Source organism: Vulpes lagopus, chromosome 2 (genome assembly GCF_018345385.1).
Source record: "Vulpes lagopus strain Blue_001 chromosome 2, ASM1834538v1, whole genome shotgun sequence".
NCBI classification, from domain to species: Eukaryota; Metazoa; Chordata; class Mammalia; order Carnivora; family Canidae; genus Vulpes; species Vulpes lagopus.
Window position 1 is genome coordinate 70,669,246 of NC_054825.1, and position 21,119 is coordinate 70,690,364.

Below are 21,119 nucleotides of genomic sequence, written 5' to 3' on the forward strand. Positions count from 1 at the left end.
GCGGCCGCGGGCGCCGGAGGCGGCGGGAGGGTGAGACCGAGTGTTCCGCGCCACGCGGTGTGGAGAGTGGTCTCGGAGGCGGCGGGGCGGGAGGAGAGGAAGCGGCCCGGAGACGGCTGCCCCCGGCTGGGCCCCGGGGAGGAAACAGTGCGAGGAATTAGGAGGGCGGCCCCTTGCCTGGCGCCTGGCCCCCGCCTGCCCCCGCCTGCCCTCGCCTGCCCTCGCGGGCCCTCCGCTGCCAACTCCAGCCCCTCCCCGTGTTCATTTCGGTCGCGGGCTGTGAACGCCACGCCCGCCCGTGGGGGCGGCGGACCGGCGGCCGCGACCCGACCCTCGCAGCGGGCGCCGCGCGGGCGGAGAGCACCTCTCTGGAAGCCAGCGCGGGCGCGGCGCCGGGGAGGAGCGAGTGCACGGGGCCGCGCTCTTGGCCGCCGTCCCGGCCTGGGTGCTCGAATTCAGCTCCTGGCACGTTTGCTTCTCGGTAGTCACGAAGGGATCGAAGATCGCCCCAGAACTCGAGGATTGTCCCTGCTTGGGAGCCCCTTGAAGCCAGCACACGATTCTTTGGCAGAGTAATTTCGGAACCTGGTCTGCGCTAGGCCTAACCTCCAGCCTTGTCCTCAACGAGCGCACGGTCGAGTAGCAAAGAGACATGTAAACAAAATTTCGACACAGTGTGATGACTGCAGCAACAACAACAAAAGCATTATGAGGTTGAATGTAAAAAGGTAACTTGAACGGCTGCCCGGCACGGGTAGGCACGGGTAGCGGGAGGATGCTTGAAAGGCTTCCTGGGGCAACTACCACGGAATCCGGAATTTGAAAGACCGAATGAAACGTGTTTCAGTACATTTCCGGTGGAAGGAGTGCTCCGGTCCTCGACCTGACTGGCACAGTCTGGAGATAAGCTGAATAGGGAAACTAATCAAAATAAAGGGTTTCAACCGGGCTGCACTCTGCCCTTTGGGCCCCTGGGCTCCACTGCAGGGTATTAAGAGGGGAACAGTTCCAGATAGTTTGGCTTTCCTTTTGTTAAATTAACTTATGTCTGAATGTGTAATATACCTACATGGTATAAAATTCAAGTTCTAAAAGAGCATATACAATAACCAGCCTTTCGATTCTTTCTAGGAACAGACGTTCCTTGTTTCTTACGAATCCTTTCAGGAAGTCTACAAATACACAATTTTTAAAAGTTTATTTATTTATTTAAGCAATCTCGACACCTGATGTGGGGCTCAACGCTCAGGACCTCAAAACTAGGGAGTCGCAGGCTCTTCCCACTGAACCAGCCCGGTACCCCTACAAAAACACCTTTTATAAACATGGTCTTTTAAGAGATTTTCTACAGCCCAGTTACTCATAGTTTATTCTTGATCTATAGCAGTACTTGGGAAACATTCAAAATGCGGAATCTCAGGCCCCATCCCAGACCTACTGAATCAGAATCTGCCCTTATACAAGATCTCCAGATGACTGCAGGTTAAAGTGTGAGAGGCAAGGATATACAGTCCTCCATTTATAAAGATAGATTAAAAGTAGGCAAGCAGAAGGCAGAGAAAGACTGGAATGCAAGATCCCTAGGGCACAATCTATCTTTTATTCACATTTGTATCTCCAGCATTTGGCACAGTATCTGATACTATAAAGCAACCATTTTATGAATTAATTAAAAGAGAACACAAGCCCAAAATAAGGCAATGGTAACAGAGGAAAGACTTAATCAGCAATATTTAAGGCTCAAAACAATTTTATTGATTGTGATGGTTAATTTTATGTGTCAACTTGGCTCAGCCATCATAACCAGTTTTTGGTCAAACACTAGTTGCTGTGAATATACTTGTGTGTGATTAATATTTAAATCAGTAAAGTTCCAGTAAAGCAGATTTTCCAAAATATGGATGGGTCTTACTCAGTCAGGTGAAGGCCTTTAAAAAACACACTGAGAAAAACGGAATTCTGCCTCCAGACTACCTTTGGACTCTGCAGTAGCAGCTCTTGCCTGGGTCTCCAGCCTGCTGGCCTGCTCTGCAGATTTCAGAATTGCCAGTTTCTACAATCTGTGAATCAGTTCCTTAAAATCTCTCTCTCTCCCCCACCTCCCTCTCTCCACACACACACTATTGGTTCTCTTTCTGCGGGTAACCCCAACTAATACAGTGACTGATTGGAGTGGGGGAGTGGGGAACAGCAGAGGTAGAGGATACTGCTTTTGAAGACTGAATAAATTGTGGTGACAGCACCATGGGTGTTAGTCTCTAGGTGCTGAAATAAGAAACCTGAGAGCTATCCTTGCTTCCTCTCACATCCTAAATTCAGTCACCAATTCTGTAATTCACTTCCACTATTAATCTTGAATCCATTTACCCCTGCATCTCTTGCTGCTACCTTTGTCCAAGCTTTCTCTAGGCTCTTCCTATTTATTCATTCATTCATTCATTCATTCATTCATTCATGAGAGACACAGAGAGAGAGGCAGAGACACAGGCAGAGGGAGAAGCAGGCTCCCTTTGGGGAGCCCAATGTGGGATTCAATCCCAGGTCTCCAGGATCACGCCCTGAGCCGAAGGCAGATGCTCAATTGCTGAGCCACCCAGGCGTCCCTCTCCAGGCCCTTCTATGATGACCTCCCAATTGTTTTTGCTTCCCCCCACCCCACTTTCCCCTCCACAATCCATTCACTACACACCAGGCAGTTTGCTGATTTAAAAATGTAAATCGGTGGATTCCTAGGTAGCTCAACAGTTTAGTGCCTGCCCAGGACGTGATCCTGGGGTCCTGGAATCCAGTCCCGAATTGGGCTCCCTGCAGGGAGCCTGCTTCTCCCTCTGCCTGTGTCTCTGCCTCTCTCTGTGTGTCTCTCATGAATAAATAAATAAAATGTGTTTTTTTAATTTATTTTATCTTATTTATGATAGTCACAGAGAGAGAGAGAGAGAGGGGCAGAGACACAGGCAGAGGGAGAAGCAGGCTCCATGCACCGGGAGCCCGACGTGGGATTCGATCCCGGGTCTCCAGGATCACGCCCTGGGCCAAAGGCAGGCGCCAAACCACTGCGCCACCCAGGGATCCCAATAAAATGTTTTTTAAAAATAAAAATGTATATCAGAGACACCTGGGTGGTTCAGTGGTTAACTGCCTCTGGCTCAGGGTGTGATCCTGGAATTCCAGGATTGAGTCCCACATTGGGTTCCCTGCAAGGAGCCTGCTTCTCCCTCTGCCTATGTTTCTGCCTCTCTCTGTGTCTCTCATGAATAAATAAAACCAAAAAAAATAAAATAAAATAGAAATGTAAATCAGATCGTGACACCCCTTTCTTCCAGTTCCATTTAGTGGCTTGTTCTTTTTTATTATTTATTTATTTATTTATTTATTTAAAAAGATTTTCATGTATTTATTCATGAGAGACAGAAAGAGAAGCAGAGACAATCAGGAGAAACAGGCTCCATGCAGGGAGCCTGACATGGGACTCAATCCCAGGTCTCCAGGATCAGGCCCTAGGCCGAAGGCAACGCTAAACCGCTGAGCCACCCAGGCTGCCCTTCTTGTTATTTTTAAATTCCAACTCCTGGGACTCCTGGGTGGCTCTGCAGGTTAGCTCCTACCTTCAACCCAGGGTGTGATCCTAGAGTCCAGGGATCGAGTCCTGCATTGGGCTCCCTGCATGGAGCCTGTCTCTCTCTCTCTGCCTAGGTCTCTGCCTCCCACTCTCTCTCTCTCTCTCTCTCTCTTATGAATAAATAAATAAAATCTTAAAAAAAAAGAATCCCAACTCCTTGCTGTGGCATACAAGGTCCTGCATGGTCTGACCCTACCTCCCATTAATCCCCTATGTCATTTTTCCTCAGTAACTTCATTGCTACTAGCCCTCTAAGGCGACTAAGCCTTTTCCTATTTTTGGACTTAGTACTTACTGTTCTGCCTAAGTGTTCTTTCCACACCTCTTGGCTTGGTTGGTTTTTCTTCTTTCAAATCAAATGTTACCTTTGCAGAAAGTTCTACCCTGATCTCCCTCCTGCTAGAGGCCTCCCCCACTTACTCTATCTCATCGCTCTTGTTTTTATCACAGCATTTATCATAATATCTAATGACCTTGTTTACATATTTAACGTTTGTTTGGAGTACAGGGACTTTGTCCATGTTATTACTGTATTCCCAGTCCCTGGCACATAGTAAATGGTCAACAAATGCTTTTCAAAATGACTGAATGGTGCATCATAATAAGGAATAAGGATAAATTAACTTTTGGCCACACAGACCTTGACATTCTTGCGGGACATACAAATAGAAATGTCTAGTACATATTTGGAACCAGAGAGGTCTGGACTATAGATAGAGGATTAGGAGTCATCTGATGGTGGTAGATGGAATCATGTGAAACTAGAGGCTATCTGATGATAGGATAGAATGAGAAGACTCTTTGAAGGACATCAACTTTTAAGGAGCAGCCAGAGAAAAGAGGTGTAGAAAGGATAGTAGGTTAGAAAAAATATATATCCTTCCAGTTCTACCAGTTTTTTTGTTGTTTTGTTTGTAAAATACTTAATTTGAAAATACTGTGGAATATATTTGAAAATTCATTTTTGGAAGTCAAGAGACCCAGGAAGTCATTCAAATAATCGAATTATATTGAACTAAGCACTGGACACTTCTGGTGAAGAGTGGAGAAAGCTCACAATGATTCCTCCTTTAATGAAAATTGTTGTATTATGCAAGAGCAGGTGGGCTCCCAAAAGCTGTGTTTGCTTTCTTACCATAGTTGATTTGGGAAGGTCAAAAGCAAATTAACTGTGAAGCTAATGAAGCTTTAGCTCCAGGGCCCTTCATTGCATGGACCCCTTCCACTCTTTAAGATAGCCCTCCAAATTGTATATGCTTCAAACTATATAAAATTAAGAACTGCCCCTGGGTGGGATGTAAGTAACCTAATGGACCTGTCAGTTCTCTTTGTGGGTAGTCTCCAGAGATGGCCCTTAAATGAAGAATATTCAAGCTGTTATGCAGGCTCCCTTTGAGTCTAGGCTAGCCCTAGATTCATTTTTAACCAGAATAGGGCAGAAGTGATGGGGAAATGCTAGGCCATAACAATCCTTGTAGCTTCCACCTGTGCCTTTTGGAATGTTCATTCTGGTGGAAGCCAACAGCCACTTAAGGAGTCTTACTACTCTAAGACCACCATATGGAGCTAAGCTAACCATATGAAGAGGCTGCCTAGGGAAGGAGCCAGACATGAGAGTGAAGAAGACATCTTGGACATCCTGCTTAGTTGAACCTTCAGATGATTCTAAATATTTGAATGCAAGTGCAGAAGACTGAAAGTAAGACTTGCCTAACTGAGCCCCATCAACTCCTAGATGTCTGTCTTGCTTTCAGTCTTCTGTAAGTTATCTTAGGCCTCTTAATTTTTGAGGTGAATTGTAAATAGTGTTAACAGAAAGATTCTCTTTCCCAGGGCTTTAGAAGTTGGTGTCTGATGATAGCACCCTGAAGGGAAGACCACAAACTCCTGGTGAAGTGGTGATTTTCCAGGCCACTTTACTTTCTTCTACCTACCCTTGAGGTCCAGTTGTCCAGCTCGTCTTTAAATGTCATGAGGTACTCCAGCATCTTTCCAGTGTATTTCATTCTTGGCCTTAGCAAAAAATTTAACAAATACATCCTACTAGATAATAAATCTTTAGAGGCTAAGCTCTGCTCTATTTAAGTCTGTGTTTGGCACATAGGAGGCACTTAGTAACTGTTGAATGACTGCATGAATAAATTTCTATACAGAACTGGGTTTTCTTTACCAAGAAAAACCTACCCATCAGGTCATTCTTTTTCCTCATGAAAGGTGCTCTAAAAATTAATTTGGGTCCTAAAGACACTTTATTACTAGTAAACCCATAGCAATATAGTAGTAACCTGAACTAGGAAATAGTAAATAAGTGGTTAAGAAGGGGCCATATGCAATCAACAACCTCAAGATGGACTCTCAGGAAAGCAAGACTATATATTTCTGCAATAATGGTTATAATTTGTCATCTATCATTAGTAATGTAGTCATCTATATTAACTTGCCTGAAGATGTTCTAAGACAATGTATCTTAAAATGAACAAAAAAGGGTTAACAGAAAGAAGGTGAAGCATAGGGAAGGTAAGACCAAAGAATAAGATTTTGAGTCTAAAAAGGGTAAACTAACCTACAGCCTTTTGGCAGATACCTAGTAGAGAAGTGAAGTGTCCTGTTGAATTAATATTAGCCATTATGATTTATTTTCAGTAGCCTCTCTTGCTCCGCCCTTACCAAGCAGACATCTGATTTTAATTTAGTTTCATAGGGAGAAATCTTGCTGCCAATAAGTGAAGGAAATTGAAATCTGGCTTAAAAACTAGTGTGTTGTGAGTTTAGTTGGTATGAACCCAATTCCCCTGAATCTCATCAACTCTGGATTGAATTGAATCAATCAGTTTTCTGTACATATAAAAAGTTTGGACTTTGAAGTGTGAGCTCATTCAGTTATTCAGCAAATAATTATTGAGTGCCTACCCAGTACCAAGTACTGTCCCAGGTTCTGAGGATATTAACTTCAAGGTATTAATCTACATGCAACTGAAAATGGGTTTTGGGGGTTGGGGATGCTATGGAAAAATATATGGGCTATATGTATGCAGCACTGATAAACTTTTGAAGCAGAAATTGGGAATTTACTCACAGTGTTATGCATATGCTTTCTGAAATGAGGAAGCAGGGAAACAATTGTCTAGAATTATGTGCTAGAAAATTCAGTCCTTAAAATGAATCTATGGTTCGCTTTAGTCTCTAGGGGAACCCTATAATATAATCACATAATAGTATTCTTATTTTATAGATGATCAGAATAATTGATCAATGTTGGTTGAACAAAGCGGTTGAGCATCTGCTTTTGGATCAGGGCCTGATTGTGGGGGGTCTTGGAATCTAGTCCCACATCGGGCTCCCTGTGAGGAGCCTGCCTCTCTGTCTCTCATAAATAAATAAAAAAGGGGGAAAAAAGAAAATAGAAATTAAAAAAAAAAGAAAGAAAAGAAAAAGATTTCATTTATTAATTTGAGAGAGAGCACACGCAGGGGGGAGGGGAAAAGCAGACTCTCCACTGAGCAGGGAGCCTGATAAGGTGCTTTATCCTAGGACCCTGGGATCATGACCTGAGTTGAAGGCAGACGCGTAACCGAGGCACCCAGGTGACCCTCTATGTAACTCTTAACTGGCCTCCCACCAACCCATTCTACTCTGTCATCCAAAGTGATCTTTTCAAGACAAATCTGATCATACACTCTCTTGCTTGATTTTACTTCCTCCCCCCACAACCATGCCTGGCTTTACATTCTTTCAGTGAATGTTCTACAGATCTCAATGCTTTTTCAGCCAACCTAAGCCTTGCCTCCAGACTTGTGTAACTGGCATTCTCAAAGCCATTCTTCTCCTCCGTGACACTTTTCCCAAAATTATCAGTCTGCCCTACTGGACTATAGGCTTAGGGCAGTGTCAGGTTTGCTTTCTCCTGCCACTCGTAGACCCTGAAATAGTGTCTAAGACATACTAAGGCAGTGTTTTTTGTTGTTGTTGTTGTTTTAAGATTTTATTTATTTATTCATGAGAGACACACATAGAGAGAGGCAGAGACATAGGCAGAGGGAGAAGCAGGCTCCATGCAGGGAGCCCAATGTGGGACTCCCAGGACCCTGGGACCACACCCTGAGCCGAAGGTAGATGCCCAACCTCTAAGTCACCCAGGCATCCCAAAGCAGTGTTTTAAAATGGCTTTTGCCGGGATCCCTGGGTGGCTCAGTGGTTTAGCGTCTGCCTTTGGCCCAGGGCGCGATCCTGGAGTCCCGGGATCCAGTCCCAGTCAGTCCCACATTAGGCTCCCGACATGGGCCTGCTTCTCCCTCCTCCTGTGTCTCTACCTCTCTATGTCTATCATAAATAATCTTTAAAATAAAAAAAAAAAAGACTTTTGCCTTCACTAGGAAGGCTACTTATAGTTACTTTCAACAAATATTGCCATATATTGAATCTAACTTTAAGGCTCATTATGTCTAGGTACTAAAAGCTGTCTAGTTCATTTGGTTCACCCAAGATGGCAAATCATTTATATCAGCCTGCTATCCCAACTACTTACCACATCTGCCAAGCCATTCAGTAATGTTTCCTCATCACCCACTTTTTCCTTAACACTCAGCGTATTTTCATCTAACATGTTAACATAGGTGACCTATTATTACTTCCTGTCATTTGAATGTACCCTACTGCCCATGTTTTCCCTTAAAAAAACAAGGACATGTAGTATTACAATATCTTGATTTTCCACTGCCCCTTCCAGCTTCAGACATCTCCCCACCATGCATATGTACATCCTGCATATCCTCAAGAGAACTAGCTGCTTTAACATTTCCATTGTGGTAGTTATTTGTATATTCCCTTACGGTTTATAACGTCTTGATGTTTCATCTTTGTAATTCTGATAGACGTTGGTGCACTCTTTGCACAGGTAACAAATCAAGGCTCAGAAAACTGTCTATTAAGTTAATGGATGACCCTTTTATTAACCAAACTCCCAAGTCAGCTATTCAACTGAAGTCCTGTCATTTCATATTTAAAGGCGGCAGAGGTACTCCAGTGACTCTGAAATGTGTATGTATGTGTTAAATTCTATTGGAACTTAGGGAAAATAGTTACCAAATATCCCATCACAGCCAGGGGCTGGAGAAAATGAAGAGATGCTGGTAAAGGAGAAACATCCAGTTGGATGAGGATCTAATGTTCTGGGGACCTAATGTACAGTATAGTGACTAACAGTACAGTAAGTGTATTCTTGAAAGTTACTATCAGAGTAGACCTTAAATGTTCTCATCTCACCCTAACAAGAATGGTGAAGGATGTGTTAACTTTATTGTGGTGAACATTTCACAATATATGTATCAAGTCATCATACTGTACAACTTAAACTTACACAATGTCAATTTTACTCAATAAAGATGGAGAAAAAGTCTCACTAGAGATTGTGGCGGAACCAGAGTGCTGTTCTGTAGTTATGTTGGTTCATGTTATTTTGCCCATTATATCAAGTATAAATTTCTCATCTTTGGCTCACCGTAATCTGGTTCTTTGCTATCATATCTCCTTTTCAGAACTTGCCTCTTTATTCAGATTTTATTCCACTTCCTCACATGCTAGTTCCAGAGATTGTGATTTCTCTTGTCTGTAACCTACTCTGTGTTCCTTACATGTATGTCCTGAAGATATCAAAGGGGAGAGTAATGTGAAAAAAATCATGTAACTGTTAACAAAAAAAGCATTATACAAATATAAGCTGTTAGATACTGTTTGTAATGGCTGATAAAATATCATCAAAGAAAAGTGCTTCCATAAAAGTTTTATTTATCCCCACAACAACCCTGTGAGGTAGGGTGATCAGGGCATTTGAAGATGAGAAAACTAAGTCTACATTACTTGTTCACGGCTATACTGCATAGTAAATATGTAGAAATTAAACTGAGATTTTTAAATATCCATGACTTTTATATTGATTCACATGGAAAAAGGCAGAGAGAATATTAACTCCCCCCTACCTTAATGCCAAAAGGACACTGCCTTGAAAAATCCCATTTCAAAAGATGAAAGTAGTATTTCATTGCTTATTTCTACAAAGATTTATAAAATAAAAAAATAGTGAAATATTTTACAGTTAATATATATAATGGTCTCATTCAGGGATGTCCTTCAGCTGTATATATGATCAACTATTCCAAGTGCTAGAAATGCAAACTCTTAAAAAGTATGAGACGAGAATGAGAATGAGCAGTAGCCTCAATCTTCTTTATTATTCCTCCATGTATCTTGAATAAGTTCTGTGAAATCTGGTCCCAGTTAAAAAACAAAAAACCAAAAACCAAAACCCCACAAACCTACCACAGAGAGATGCCTGGTATTAGTTGCCTACTCTCAAACCACTGTCACATTATTTAAAACAGCGATTTCCCAAAGCTGGCTATTAGAATCACTTGGAGAGTTTTTAAAAAAACACAGAACTCTGAGGCCCCACTCTAGGTCCATTGAGACAATTCTGCAGGGGCCAGGCCTCAGGAATCTATTTTTTAAGCTCTTCAGAGTAACTCTAACAGTCAGGTTTGGGAAGCTCTGATGTATTTAAAAATACTAACTAATATAAAAACCAAAAAGTAACTAGTATAAACTTGCTGCTCTCTTATCCCCTTTTAAAAAATTTCTCAAAACACATTATATCTCTGAACTCTTGCCTCTGGGCAAGTAATTTCAATTCAAGATACAGAGAAACATTTTATAAAAATGTATCCTAGTGAGTGAGAGTTGGATTCCAATAATAATTTAAGTGGCATTTAAATATAAGATACTGAGTTTTGTGGTTCTTAATCTGAAATTTTTAAATGTGTTTTTATACAGGTTCCTATCCTAGCAGGCTTTTCACCTTGGGAAAATATGAAAAGTAATGACATAATCAAGCATATCAGCACTGAAAAAATACTATACTCAAATATAGCTCATGAGAGGAATAAGAAAGTGAATGAATGACAACCTAAGGCCTTTTGGCCCATACATTTTTGTTCCCAGTCCACTCTTCCCCTATAAGGGGAAATAAAATAAACATTCTTTCCTAGTTGCTTGGCATAGTTATTCAGTGGGTAACTATAACTAAGTTAATTTAGATACACAAGATTAAAAGAGATAACAAATAAATACCTAGGAAGACAAAGAGAAGTCAGTTCAGAAAACCTTAACTAGCTAATGATGTGGTATATAACACCATTATGTTAGTACAATTAAATGAAGGCTTCAGTGTCCTTTACATTTCAGCTTTATGTGATTGACACAAGAAGTGGAAGAGATCTGGTCCTTATGAAGAATTCTGTGCTCGTTGTAAAGATTTGTAGGAATAATGAAATGCTTTCTTCTTTGATGAGATGAAGTCTCTGTTTTCAGGCAAGTTGACTGAACAAAACAAAACAAACTTCTTTAGAAGGTTGAATGAAAGTAATATCTAGCTGAAGAAGTCATTGGCCAAAGGTAACTTTTTAAAAACCATTCTGTTTAACACTAAAAACAAAAACAAAAACAAAAACAAAAAAAACCAACAACAACCAAACAAACCAGAAAAACCAGAGAAATATAAAAAAACAATGTACACATCCATTTTCACTGACAGGTACAAGAAAATAGCCATTTATAGAAGTTACAATGCTTTCAACAACCCCCCCTCCCAATTTTGGGAAACAAGATAAAGCCATTGGGTAAATAAATATACATACTAGCTAATATAAAACAATTATGGTTTCAAATTGTTATCAACTCTTTTAAGACTCAAAGAGAAATATGATGATATAAATCTGATTAGGGCTACATATATTACACAGAATTTAAAAACACAACTGATTTAAACATCCTAACAACAATACAAATATTTAAAAGAATGTCTTAAAAGCCAGACATTTATCACTGGAAATACCACAATTATAATATGTACTTCAGATATGTAATGTGTATATAGGTCACTTTTGCTGTGTCTTATCATGTATCCATCTCTCCTGCATCTCCTACAGTCAGTTTTTAAAGAGTTCATGTTTCCTGTGTGAATTGAAGGGGTTGGGCACATCTCAATTCACAAAATATACACCTCCACTTAACTAAATGGAAGTGTTTAAGATAACATTTACCAAGAGTTAAAGAAAAGGGATAATGAGAAGGTAAAACATACTAAAGTGGAAGGAAACTGGATAATTCTCTTAGCAAATTTAAAATGACCCAAATCAAGTAATGAAGAAAACTAAATTGTTCTCAAGAAATTTTCTCAGTCCATATGAAATTTCTCTTCATTTCTTGTTATGCTAGATTCCTTGGTGGCTGACTTAAAGAACTCTCCTAGCATAGGACTGAAAACAGCTTTACCATTAATAAAAGATGATTAAAAGTTGGTGTTTATTTAAAGTGCCCAAGGCACAACACTACAGGTGCTTACATTTCCCTTTGAGTTATGGGAAAGCCCTTTGAGACTGTGTTTACTTAATCAGAAAAGCTTTCAGCAATTATAATGCATGCTGAAAGCTTAGATCTTGTATAGGTTTTGGGTTTTACGGTTTGAGCAAAAAAGGGAGCAAGGAGAAATGTAACTAGGTTCACAATTTTGAGCAAGAGCATATGTAAAGGTAACGTATGTACATTTTATTTCAAGAAAGACAGGAGACAAACAGCATAAAGATGCCCAGATGCCCTAAAGATAAATACATTTCAAAGATTCTCATTAAAATGAATCTGGAGAATTTTTTCCTGCAAGCAAAATACCTTTCTTTAAATTAAAACAAAAACAACCAAAACAAATAATAATAATAATAAAAAAAAAAACCAGTATTCTGAATTGCAAATGCTTTTGCTTTTTTTTTTTTGCAGAAAATCTGCCATGATTATTTTTTTAATGAATAAGGATTTTCCACAAAACAGGCTTGCTCTACATGCTAGATTTTTTTAAACAGTTCAGTGACACAATATGCTAACTACATACACAACAGATAATATAGTAAGAAAACACTCAACCTGATGAAAAGTTAAAATCTTCATTAATACACTGAAAATTGACATAACTCATGCCTTTAAAATCAAAAATACAAAAATTAAATGTTTTCCTAAAAAGATTTCCTTATTTTAAGGATTCATTTGAAAATGAAGCTGCATGTAATTTGTACAATAAGTTGTACAAGTAAACAGGTAATATACATAAAAAATTAAGTGACATACTCCTCAATTATCAGTTGTCCACCTTTAATTTCCAATACTGTACTTTCTTAACAAGCATACAAAATATCAAACTTCTCTTTAGAAAAAGTGCCGTTCTTTGACATCCTTTACACAAAAACAGTCTGAGCCTGTGGCATGTTAATGCAGTCGAGAGGCAAAGCATACTAACTTTTACAAATTCTACCTTCCATAAAAAGCCTCCCGAAAAGGAGATTACACGCCACTATAAAAATATCAACCTCTTGTGGTAGCTGCATTAGAGAACCAAGGCTTGAAGACTATTTTCATATAGCATAGAAAACCACTATGAGAGCATATTAACTGCATTGGTGGCTTGGGAGTTTACTGTGCCACAGGATTATGCATAGCTACTGTAAGGTACCAAGACTGTTACACAGAGTTTTAAATTGATTGTAACCAAGAGCATAACAGAGGTACTACCAGCCCATGCAAAATAACTAAAAATACTGAGTCACTGTGCTGAATACTTCATTCCTGGAGAAAACCAAAGGCAGCAGTAACCAAATCAAGCCCAACAGGTGACCAAACTCATTCTCCTCAAAGATTGGTGAGCACAGTGAAGTCTGAGGTATACCTTTATCCATTAAATCTGTGTGCCATTGCAAGATATTACCATTTGGGAACACATGCCATCACAATGGTTTAAATCTTTTGAATATTAGTCATTCATATATTCTTATCTACCCAGTCCTTTGATTTTTTTTTAAAGATTTCACCTACAGTAGAATATTACAGAAACAAAATATAAATGCATGTCTTTCTAAATGAAACTTACATGGACTAAAAGTAGAGAATATTTTTAAACAAATATACAATATGCAGGCAGACAAAGCAGGAAAACGGCCATTCAAATGTATAATAAAAAACTAAAAATCAACTATTTCCAGAAAACTATGAAGCGCCTCAACTAAAAGGAATGCATAATGAAAATCTAATCTAATACAGGTCAAAAATGTAAAAAGGTTATAAACCTTAACAGGAAAAAATAAAACAACTTTTACTGGCCATTCCTGTTGAAATGAGAATCTTAAAGTAACAGAAAAGTGGCTACAAACCCACTTAGAGCACCAAACAGAGAGAAAATAAAAGTCCATTTTCATCTCTGTTATTATCATAAAATCCTGTGTGACTACAGGTCAAACTGCTGGTGGCAGAAACAGAATTCTTTATAAACTGCAGATGTCCTGTACATAAAAAAATTTCACTGGAGTTGCACTAGTTCTAAAGACTCTTCTGTTTTAGCCTACCTACTGTATGTATTCAATCTGAGATAAAGTCTCTTTCTGTAACCCTTGATTATTATTGGGCACCAAAGATAAGAAAAGCAAGACGGGGTACAAAAATGCAAAATTTCAACAGTAATGGCAATGTTTTTGTCTTAGTCCAAAAGGGTCCTGCATTCTCTCCCCCTTCAGTGATTTGACAAGTCTTTGTACTTAATCTGGGGGCAGCAAATCATGCAAGCGAAATCTGTCTCTGATGTGAGGTCGAACATCTTCATTCTGTGTGGAGAAAAAGACATTTTAAAAACCATGTAATTTCAAAAATATGATCCTCGTAGCATTGTGAACATTCCTTTGCAGAGAAAATATACCACTATTTATTTTTACAACATACGTTAATATTGTTTGCCAAATATAAAGATACTATATGGAAGGTGATAACTTAGAATTCAATTTAGATTAAAGAAACCTGTCATTCAAGTTTTAATTCTGTAAAAAACAATTATGCAACTAAGAGGCAAAACCAAAAGACAGGTAAAAGTGTTAAGCCACTGAACTCTACTTCATATATTAGGAAAAAAAATCACCCCAAAATAAAGTTTCAGTAGCATAAGCATAAATTCTAGACCTGAACTATGAAAGGGAAGTGAAATCAGTTTAATACTACTAGTTATTGATGTGTAAGAAGCCCAATGAAATAAAAACATTCAATCTACAGTATTTTTAAATACCGATAAGCATGATTTTGATGTAATTTACAAGGTTAGAAAAATACTTGTAATCCTTTTCAACTTTTGCCCTAATTTCACAGCATGTTCACTTAAAATGTCAGTGCACACAAAATAAAGCAATTAGAAAGGTTTATTTCAATAGAGTTGAGGCAATAAAAGCAAAACAGAAAAAGAAAATTAAGATATACTTACCAGTTCTACAAGCTTCTCCAGAAATGGAATCAATTTTAGGAGTTCATTGTCATTTTTATCCATAAACCAGCTTTCTATAGGGATTCCATTAGATAGCTAAAACAATAAATAATTAAATCCTATTTACATTTTGCCTACTTTGTAAAAGCATAAAAGAGAAATAACAGATACTTAAGAGACACTGATCTATATAAGTTCCTCTGAAAAGGAATGCCATCAAAGTTTATGCTTGTCATATTCCAACAACTCAACGGGGCAAGAGACATATGTTAAGGAATACATCAAAGCCTAATTGGTTTTTTAACATAATGTGTCTTCTTAGTATATATGAAACTAAACAAGAAAGATTCACTGAAACAAGTTTTGCATTAATCTAACTACAAATATTACTTGACTGATTCAAGAAATAGCTACTATCAGTAAGTACAAGGTGCTGTGAATTAAGGCGTACTGCCAATCTAAACAGAACGCTACTAGAAAGCCTGTCCTTTTATACAGGGACGGTATCACATTCATTGTTTTATTCCCAACAAATAGTAGGATAACCTGAAACAGTACGAATATAACAAACAGATGCAATGGTATTTCACTGAAGAGGAGTCTAGAAACAAGAATGCAAAACGTATTTGTTTTATAGTAAATAACCTCTAGGTTGTCTTTAACATTTATGCAGAATACTAAGTTTAAGATGGAAGATAACTGAAATGATTTTATCCAGAAACCAATACGAAATTCTTAAAAACATATTTCAAAATGTGAGCAATGACCTAAATTGAACATAGGTCAATACCATATGCAGTTTTCCCCTTTTACATCTTTTTACTTGTTTTATATACACACTCAATCCAATTTCCACCATCCCTAATCTGCACTGACTTATTGTGAAGGAAATCTCAGACCTATCACATGAACATTATTCATAATGTAAAACATATCTTGCAAGGATGGCTCATTTCTAGTCCAAGTTATATTTCAAAGAAACACTGACACGGTATAAACATATTGACAAAACAGTCTAAGGAATTATTTCAGAATGTCAAAGCAAACAGACTAAAACATGGGTAAGCTATTTATAATTCTCAAACATGTTTACAAATAATTATTTAACAACTGCTAGGAATGCTATGAATTGATGTGTGTGTGTGTGTATGTATATATATATATTAAAGATTTTATTTGTTTATTCATGAGAGACAAAGCAAACAGACTAAAACATGGGTAAGCTATTATAATTTATAATTGTAACTATTTATAATTCTCAAACATGTTTACAAATAATTATTTAACAACTGCTAGGAATGCTATGAATTGATTGTGTGTATGTGTGTGTATATATATATATATAAAAGATTATATATATATATATATATATATAAAAGAGATTTTATTTATTTATTCATGAAAGACACAGACAGAGAGAGAAGCAGGGACACAGGCAGACAGAGAAGCAGGCTCCATGCAGGGAGCCCGATGTGGGACTTGATCCCAGGACTCCAGGATCACTACCTGGGCTGAAGGCAGGCACTCAACTGCTGAGCCACGTGGGCATCCCTAAGATGTATATTTTATACTCTTCTCTCTCTCTTTTTTTAAGATTTAATTTATTTATTCATGAGAGAGGGAGAGACAAAGGCAGAGGGAGAAGCAGGCTCCATGCAGGGAGCCCAACGTGGGACTTGATCCCGGGTCTCCAGGATCATGCCCCGGGCTAAAGGTGGCACTAAACCGCTGAGCCACCCGAGCTGCCCTTATAGTCCCTTCTTATCAGACTTATTACTCAGATTTTTTTATCTGTGTTGTACTTCATTTAAAAGAAAACTTTCCACAAGGAATACAGCGATTTGGCCTTTCTAATTCTAAAAGATAACACTTAATAGGGAAATTTCACCAATGAAAATTCTGTTCACCCATCATATACTGTTTGGCAGCATTTGTTCTCATTATATATATATTTCCCAATCTGAAATTTGTTTAGCAACCCTTTCATCCTACCTGATATGCAAAGGCTTGTGGTGAGTTGTCAATTATTATAGTCTTTGAAAGATCTCTTCCAAGGATATTTAAGTCCTTTATATAGTTTCCTTGTACACAAACACAATGTTCACGAAAAAGCCGATGCCTAAACATAAAAATAAAAACAAATTAACTTAAAAAAAAAAAAACTCTGAAAAGTACAACATATATTGAAACATACAGACATACCATAGGCTTTAGAGTTTAAGCCTTATTATTTTCTCTCACAAAGGAAATTCAAATACCAATGTGAGCCTAAGCTTTGGGCTACAGTTTTACTTTAAAAAATGTTAGCAATTATTGAAACCTTACAACCAAATATTACCATGCCTTTAAGAACTTTGGCTTATCCCAAAATGTTATATTAAATTATAAAGAGGGATTAAAAACTCTGTAAATTGTTTTTGTAATTTATTTACCCAGGAAAGCTCAGTTCAGATGCAGCATCTGGTTGTCAGCGAGGTCCTGCTTTTTAACCAATTTTCCAGATGGTTGACTGAGGCACAAGGAGGTCAAGTGACTTGCCCAAGGTCACACAGTAAGTCAGTGGTTAGCCCCGCATTGGAACCCAGGATCCTCCTGGCTCCCAGTCCTTTGCTCTAACCAGAAGACCACACAGCCTCCCTATCCCTGTACATGCCAGAATAGAAAATATAAGAAGGAATGTTTCTGTGTTGGCATTTTTAAAAAATGTTTTTAGTTTCCCTTATAGTTTTGAGAAAAGATGTGGAGGCCAAAACATTCCATCATTTCAACTTTTCCCAAACCCATCTTTTAATTTAGTGAGTGTGTATATGATCATTTGAAAAAACAAGGATTGAATGAAATGATGAATTCAGATTTATTACAAATGTAAACTGATGTTTTACACCAATGATACTTAACTGAAAAATGTTATATCATTTTTAAAAAGCTATTAAAGGCTTTATAATAATACTTATATACTGTCATATTATATCAACTCATTTAGCACTCAAAATGTTAGTCTGTGAATATTACTAATCATTAATATAGATCACCTTGAAATATTCCCTTTGCATACATTAATAATTTGGTAGTCTGGCTTCCTTGTGTCTTAATCCCACTAAACAGTTTTTCAGCAGCTAGGGCCTACTTATACCTGTAGTTTTAACTATGAAATTTCAAGAAAAGGGCATTTTCTACCAATAAAATGTGCCATAGCTCTAAAACAACAAAACTCAACCTTAAAAATATCAGTGCCGGTGGTGATGACAGTTTTACAACCAGACAAAATGTAGTAAAAATAGTTCTCTTCCTCCCTTTTATAAAGAAGACTTTTAATTAAGTGATCATCTACTTCTGTATGGTTTAAAGACCACCCTACTTTGAAAAGATAAGACCAGACAAAAGAATTTAAGACCTGGTTGGGCCTATAAAAGATTCCATTTTTTTAGTTGTATAAATATTTATGAATGTGGAAACTGGAGAGGCAAATGCAGCGTGTACATGCAAGTTGCTACTAATGTTTCTTCCCCAATAGCAGCAAACTCACCCAAGACAGGAAACAAATGAATATGTATGTGGATACTAATGATTACTTCAATTAAATTACACTAAAACTCCTCCCAGTTATTCAGGAGAGTGAGGATCTATAGTAGGTATTTCAGTTTTAGAAAGAAACTACTTTTGCCAGTCATCAGATTTGCATTTGGACTCATGAGATTCAGAGATTATAGAATTTCTGAGTCTACCTTGTCTTCAACATAATTCCCTTTAGCACTAATGAATTCAATCATTCAAAAAGTTTCTCCTGTTTTAAATTATTCAAATGCAACTACATAAAACAAATTTAAACTTCCAAATGTGTAGATTTTATAAAACTAGTTTAAAAGAGGGGTGTTAATTTGTAACATCATAATTCCATAACTATGACTTGCTCCCTGGTAAAATGAAAGCTCTAAAAGAGAAAGGCATGTATTGCTCACCACTGTTCATGGAACACTGGAGTTGCTAAATAGAAATCTTCAGAATGAATGAAGTCATCAAAACAAAATCATTTGTGTACTTTTTTAAAGTTAGGTAAAATGAGCATGTATTATACTTTCATGAATAGAACACCATTTTCATTTTTGTGTCTGATGCTTATTTATATGGAAGATTAAAATGGAAAGTGACAAGGACAAATTTTGATCCTTTAGGTTAAAAAAATTAAAGTTCTATTTACAAGAAAGAAAATTTGCTAAGCAAGACATCAGAAAAAGTCTCAGCATAACTGCAAATACTCAATAACAAAGGTACTACTGTAACAGTAGAAACTAGGATTTTCCACTAAAAAATATGGAAGAAAATATTCAAGAAAATGAATTCCCAGCTATTAAAGTTCTTTTTATGAGCCTTTTCTGGCATCTCTCATAGCTTTTGGTAAAAAAAATCCAAGATTAACTCGGGCATCTTAAAGGATGCAGCAAGACTGCTGGCAGTCTTAATACCTCACTTCAGTTGACAGAAATAATGGAACTTATTTTCAAACTGTTTTAAAATTACCCAAGGCACTCCCACCTAACCAGGAACACACTGCATCTGCTGGCTCAGGACACACACAAGGAACTGAGTCCAGATCAGGATAACTTGAGTGACTAAACCAACTGCAATTTCCAATTAGATTCATGTAATGTTTTCTTTCCATGGAGGACAAATTTGCTCTTGAAAAAAGCAAAAGAGTTTAATTTATCCTTTCTGTTAAAATTAACCTTTATTTCTCTATGCCATTAAAAAAGGTGACATAACATGCATTATTTCAGAGACAGGAAGTGAAAATATCATGCACACAGTGAAAAATTCCACATACCCCCAATCTCCCCCAAGTCCCAAAAGAAGTGAGGATACAAATATAATTGTGAGTGAATAAATACATTTGATCCTTGTATCCTTTAAAGAACGTCTGTCTGAAGTTAAATCATTAGGAACTCTTAAAGAGTTTGGGGGCTTAAAAAAATTCATTTTACCATTCAACACAACCAATCTCTATATATGCAGCCAACTGAAAATGGCCATCAAAATTAAATAGAATCATAGTAATTTCATAGATCAGTGTGACAGACATTTCCACTATTTCTTAATTAAATTTACCTGACCAGTTGCTTTTTAGGGTCTAGTATGTTCAGTAACTTGTCTGCATACACCTTCTTAGAAGCAGTAAAAAGAATGATCTACAAATTCAGGGGAAAAGAAGTAATCATTATACATGATCTAAATATGGGTACTATATTTGAATAAAATAAAAATACTTATGTAATTAGCTTAAGCATGTTTACCTCATACATCTGAGACATTCGTTCCAGGAATTCCCTGAAGAATGGTCTTAATCTCACATAAACCTAAAGAAATAACAAAGATAGGCTTCACTAAATAAACACATAAAGTAGAAACAACATATTTATAAGACATGTTGTGTTCTAACTTTGGATATATTATAATTAAGAAGTTCATATTTTAAAGTAATAGAAAAGTACACTAAGTACCACTCAACCAAATAGATTTCATATACAAAAAATCACTTAAAACAATCTTTTGGTAGGGTAATAATCATCATTGGTGATGTCACTTTTATATTTAAATAGCAGCATACAGTATAATTTTAATACACATTTCAACTAAAAATGGAAGGTTTCCCTTTGAGATTTTGATCCACCAATCAGCTCCATCTTCCAGCCAGGTAGCATCCATCCAATAATTAGGCAGGCTGTGTGTCCACCTCTAGCTGACCTGTCTCAATGACCTTCCTCTAATACTCAGAATTTCTTCTCAACAATCACCTGCTAAGAATACTTTTATTTTATTTTATTTTTTTGAATACTTTTATTTTAAATCTCTATTATTAAGATAAATAATGTTCAAGAAAGAGATGTCTGGATTGGTGGGTTTAAATAACTGGAATTTTTCAGAATTCAATCTTCTTCAACATTTACTGATTCAGACGTGGCATCTAAATTAGCACTACTGGTCTACTTGATATTAAAAATACAATAGTCAAACACACCGGTTATCAAAACCTACTGGCAACATCAGAAAAAACTACAGTACCCAAAGAACTGCCTTATAAATATTATTTTCTTATTTCTGTGTTCTTTTTGCCTATATTTAATGTAGTAGCTCTTATAATACACTCCAGAATTAAAAAAGCACAGAATT

At 37.4% G+C, this 21,119-nt stretch overlaps 1 protein-coding gene across 5 annotated transcripts in view; it reads right to left on the minus strand.

The window, feature by feature from the left end:
* Window positions 1–12,196: 12,196 nt before the first annotated feature.
* Window positions 12,197–21,119, minus strand: part of CTDSPL2 (CTD small phosphatase like 2) — an 85,047-nt gene continuing 76,124 nt past the window's right edge. For all 5 annotated transcript variants that reach the window (XM_041745273.1, XM_041745274.1, XM_041745272.1 and 2 more), the window contains 5 exons: window positions 20,243–20,305; window positions 20,058–20,137; window positions 16,947–17,073; window positions 14,955–15,050; window positions 12,197–14,310 (listed from right to left, as the gene is read on the minus strand). In XM_041745273.1, coding sequence (XP_041601207.1) covers window positions 14,245–14,310; window positions 14,955–15,050; window positions 16,947–17,073; window positions 20,058–20,137; window positions 20,243–20,305 — 432 coding nt within the window. In that variant the 3' untranslated portion in view covers window positions 12,197–14,244. The remainder of the gene's footprint in view (window positions 14,311–14,954; window positions 15,051–16,946; window positions 17,074–20,057; window positions 20,138–20,242; window positions 20,306–21,119) is intronic.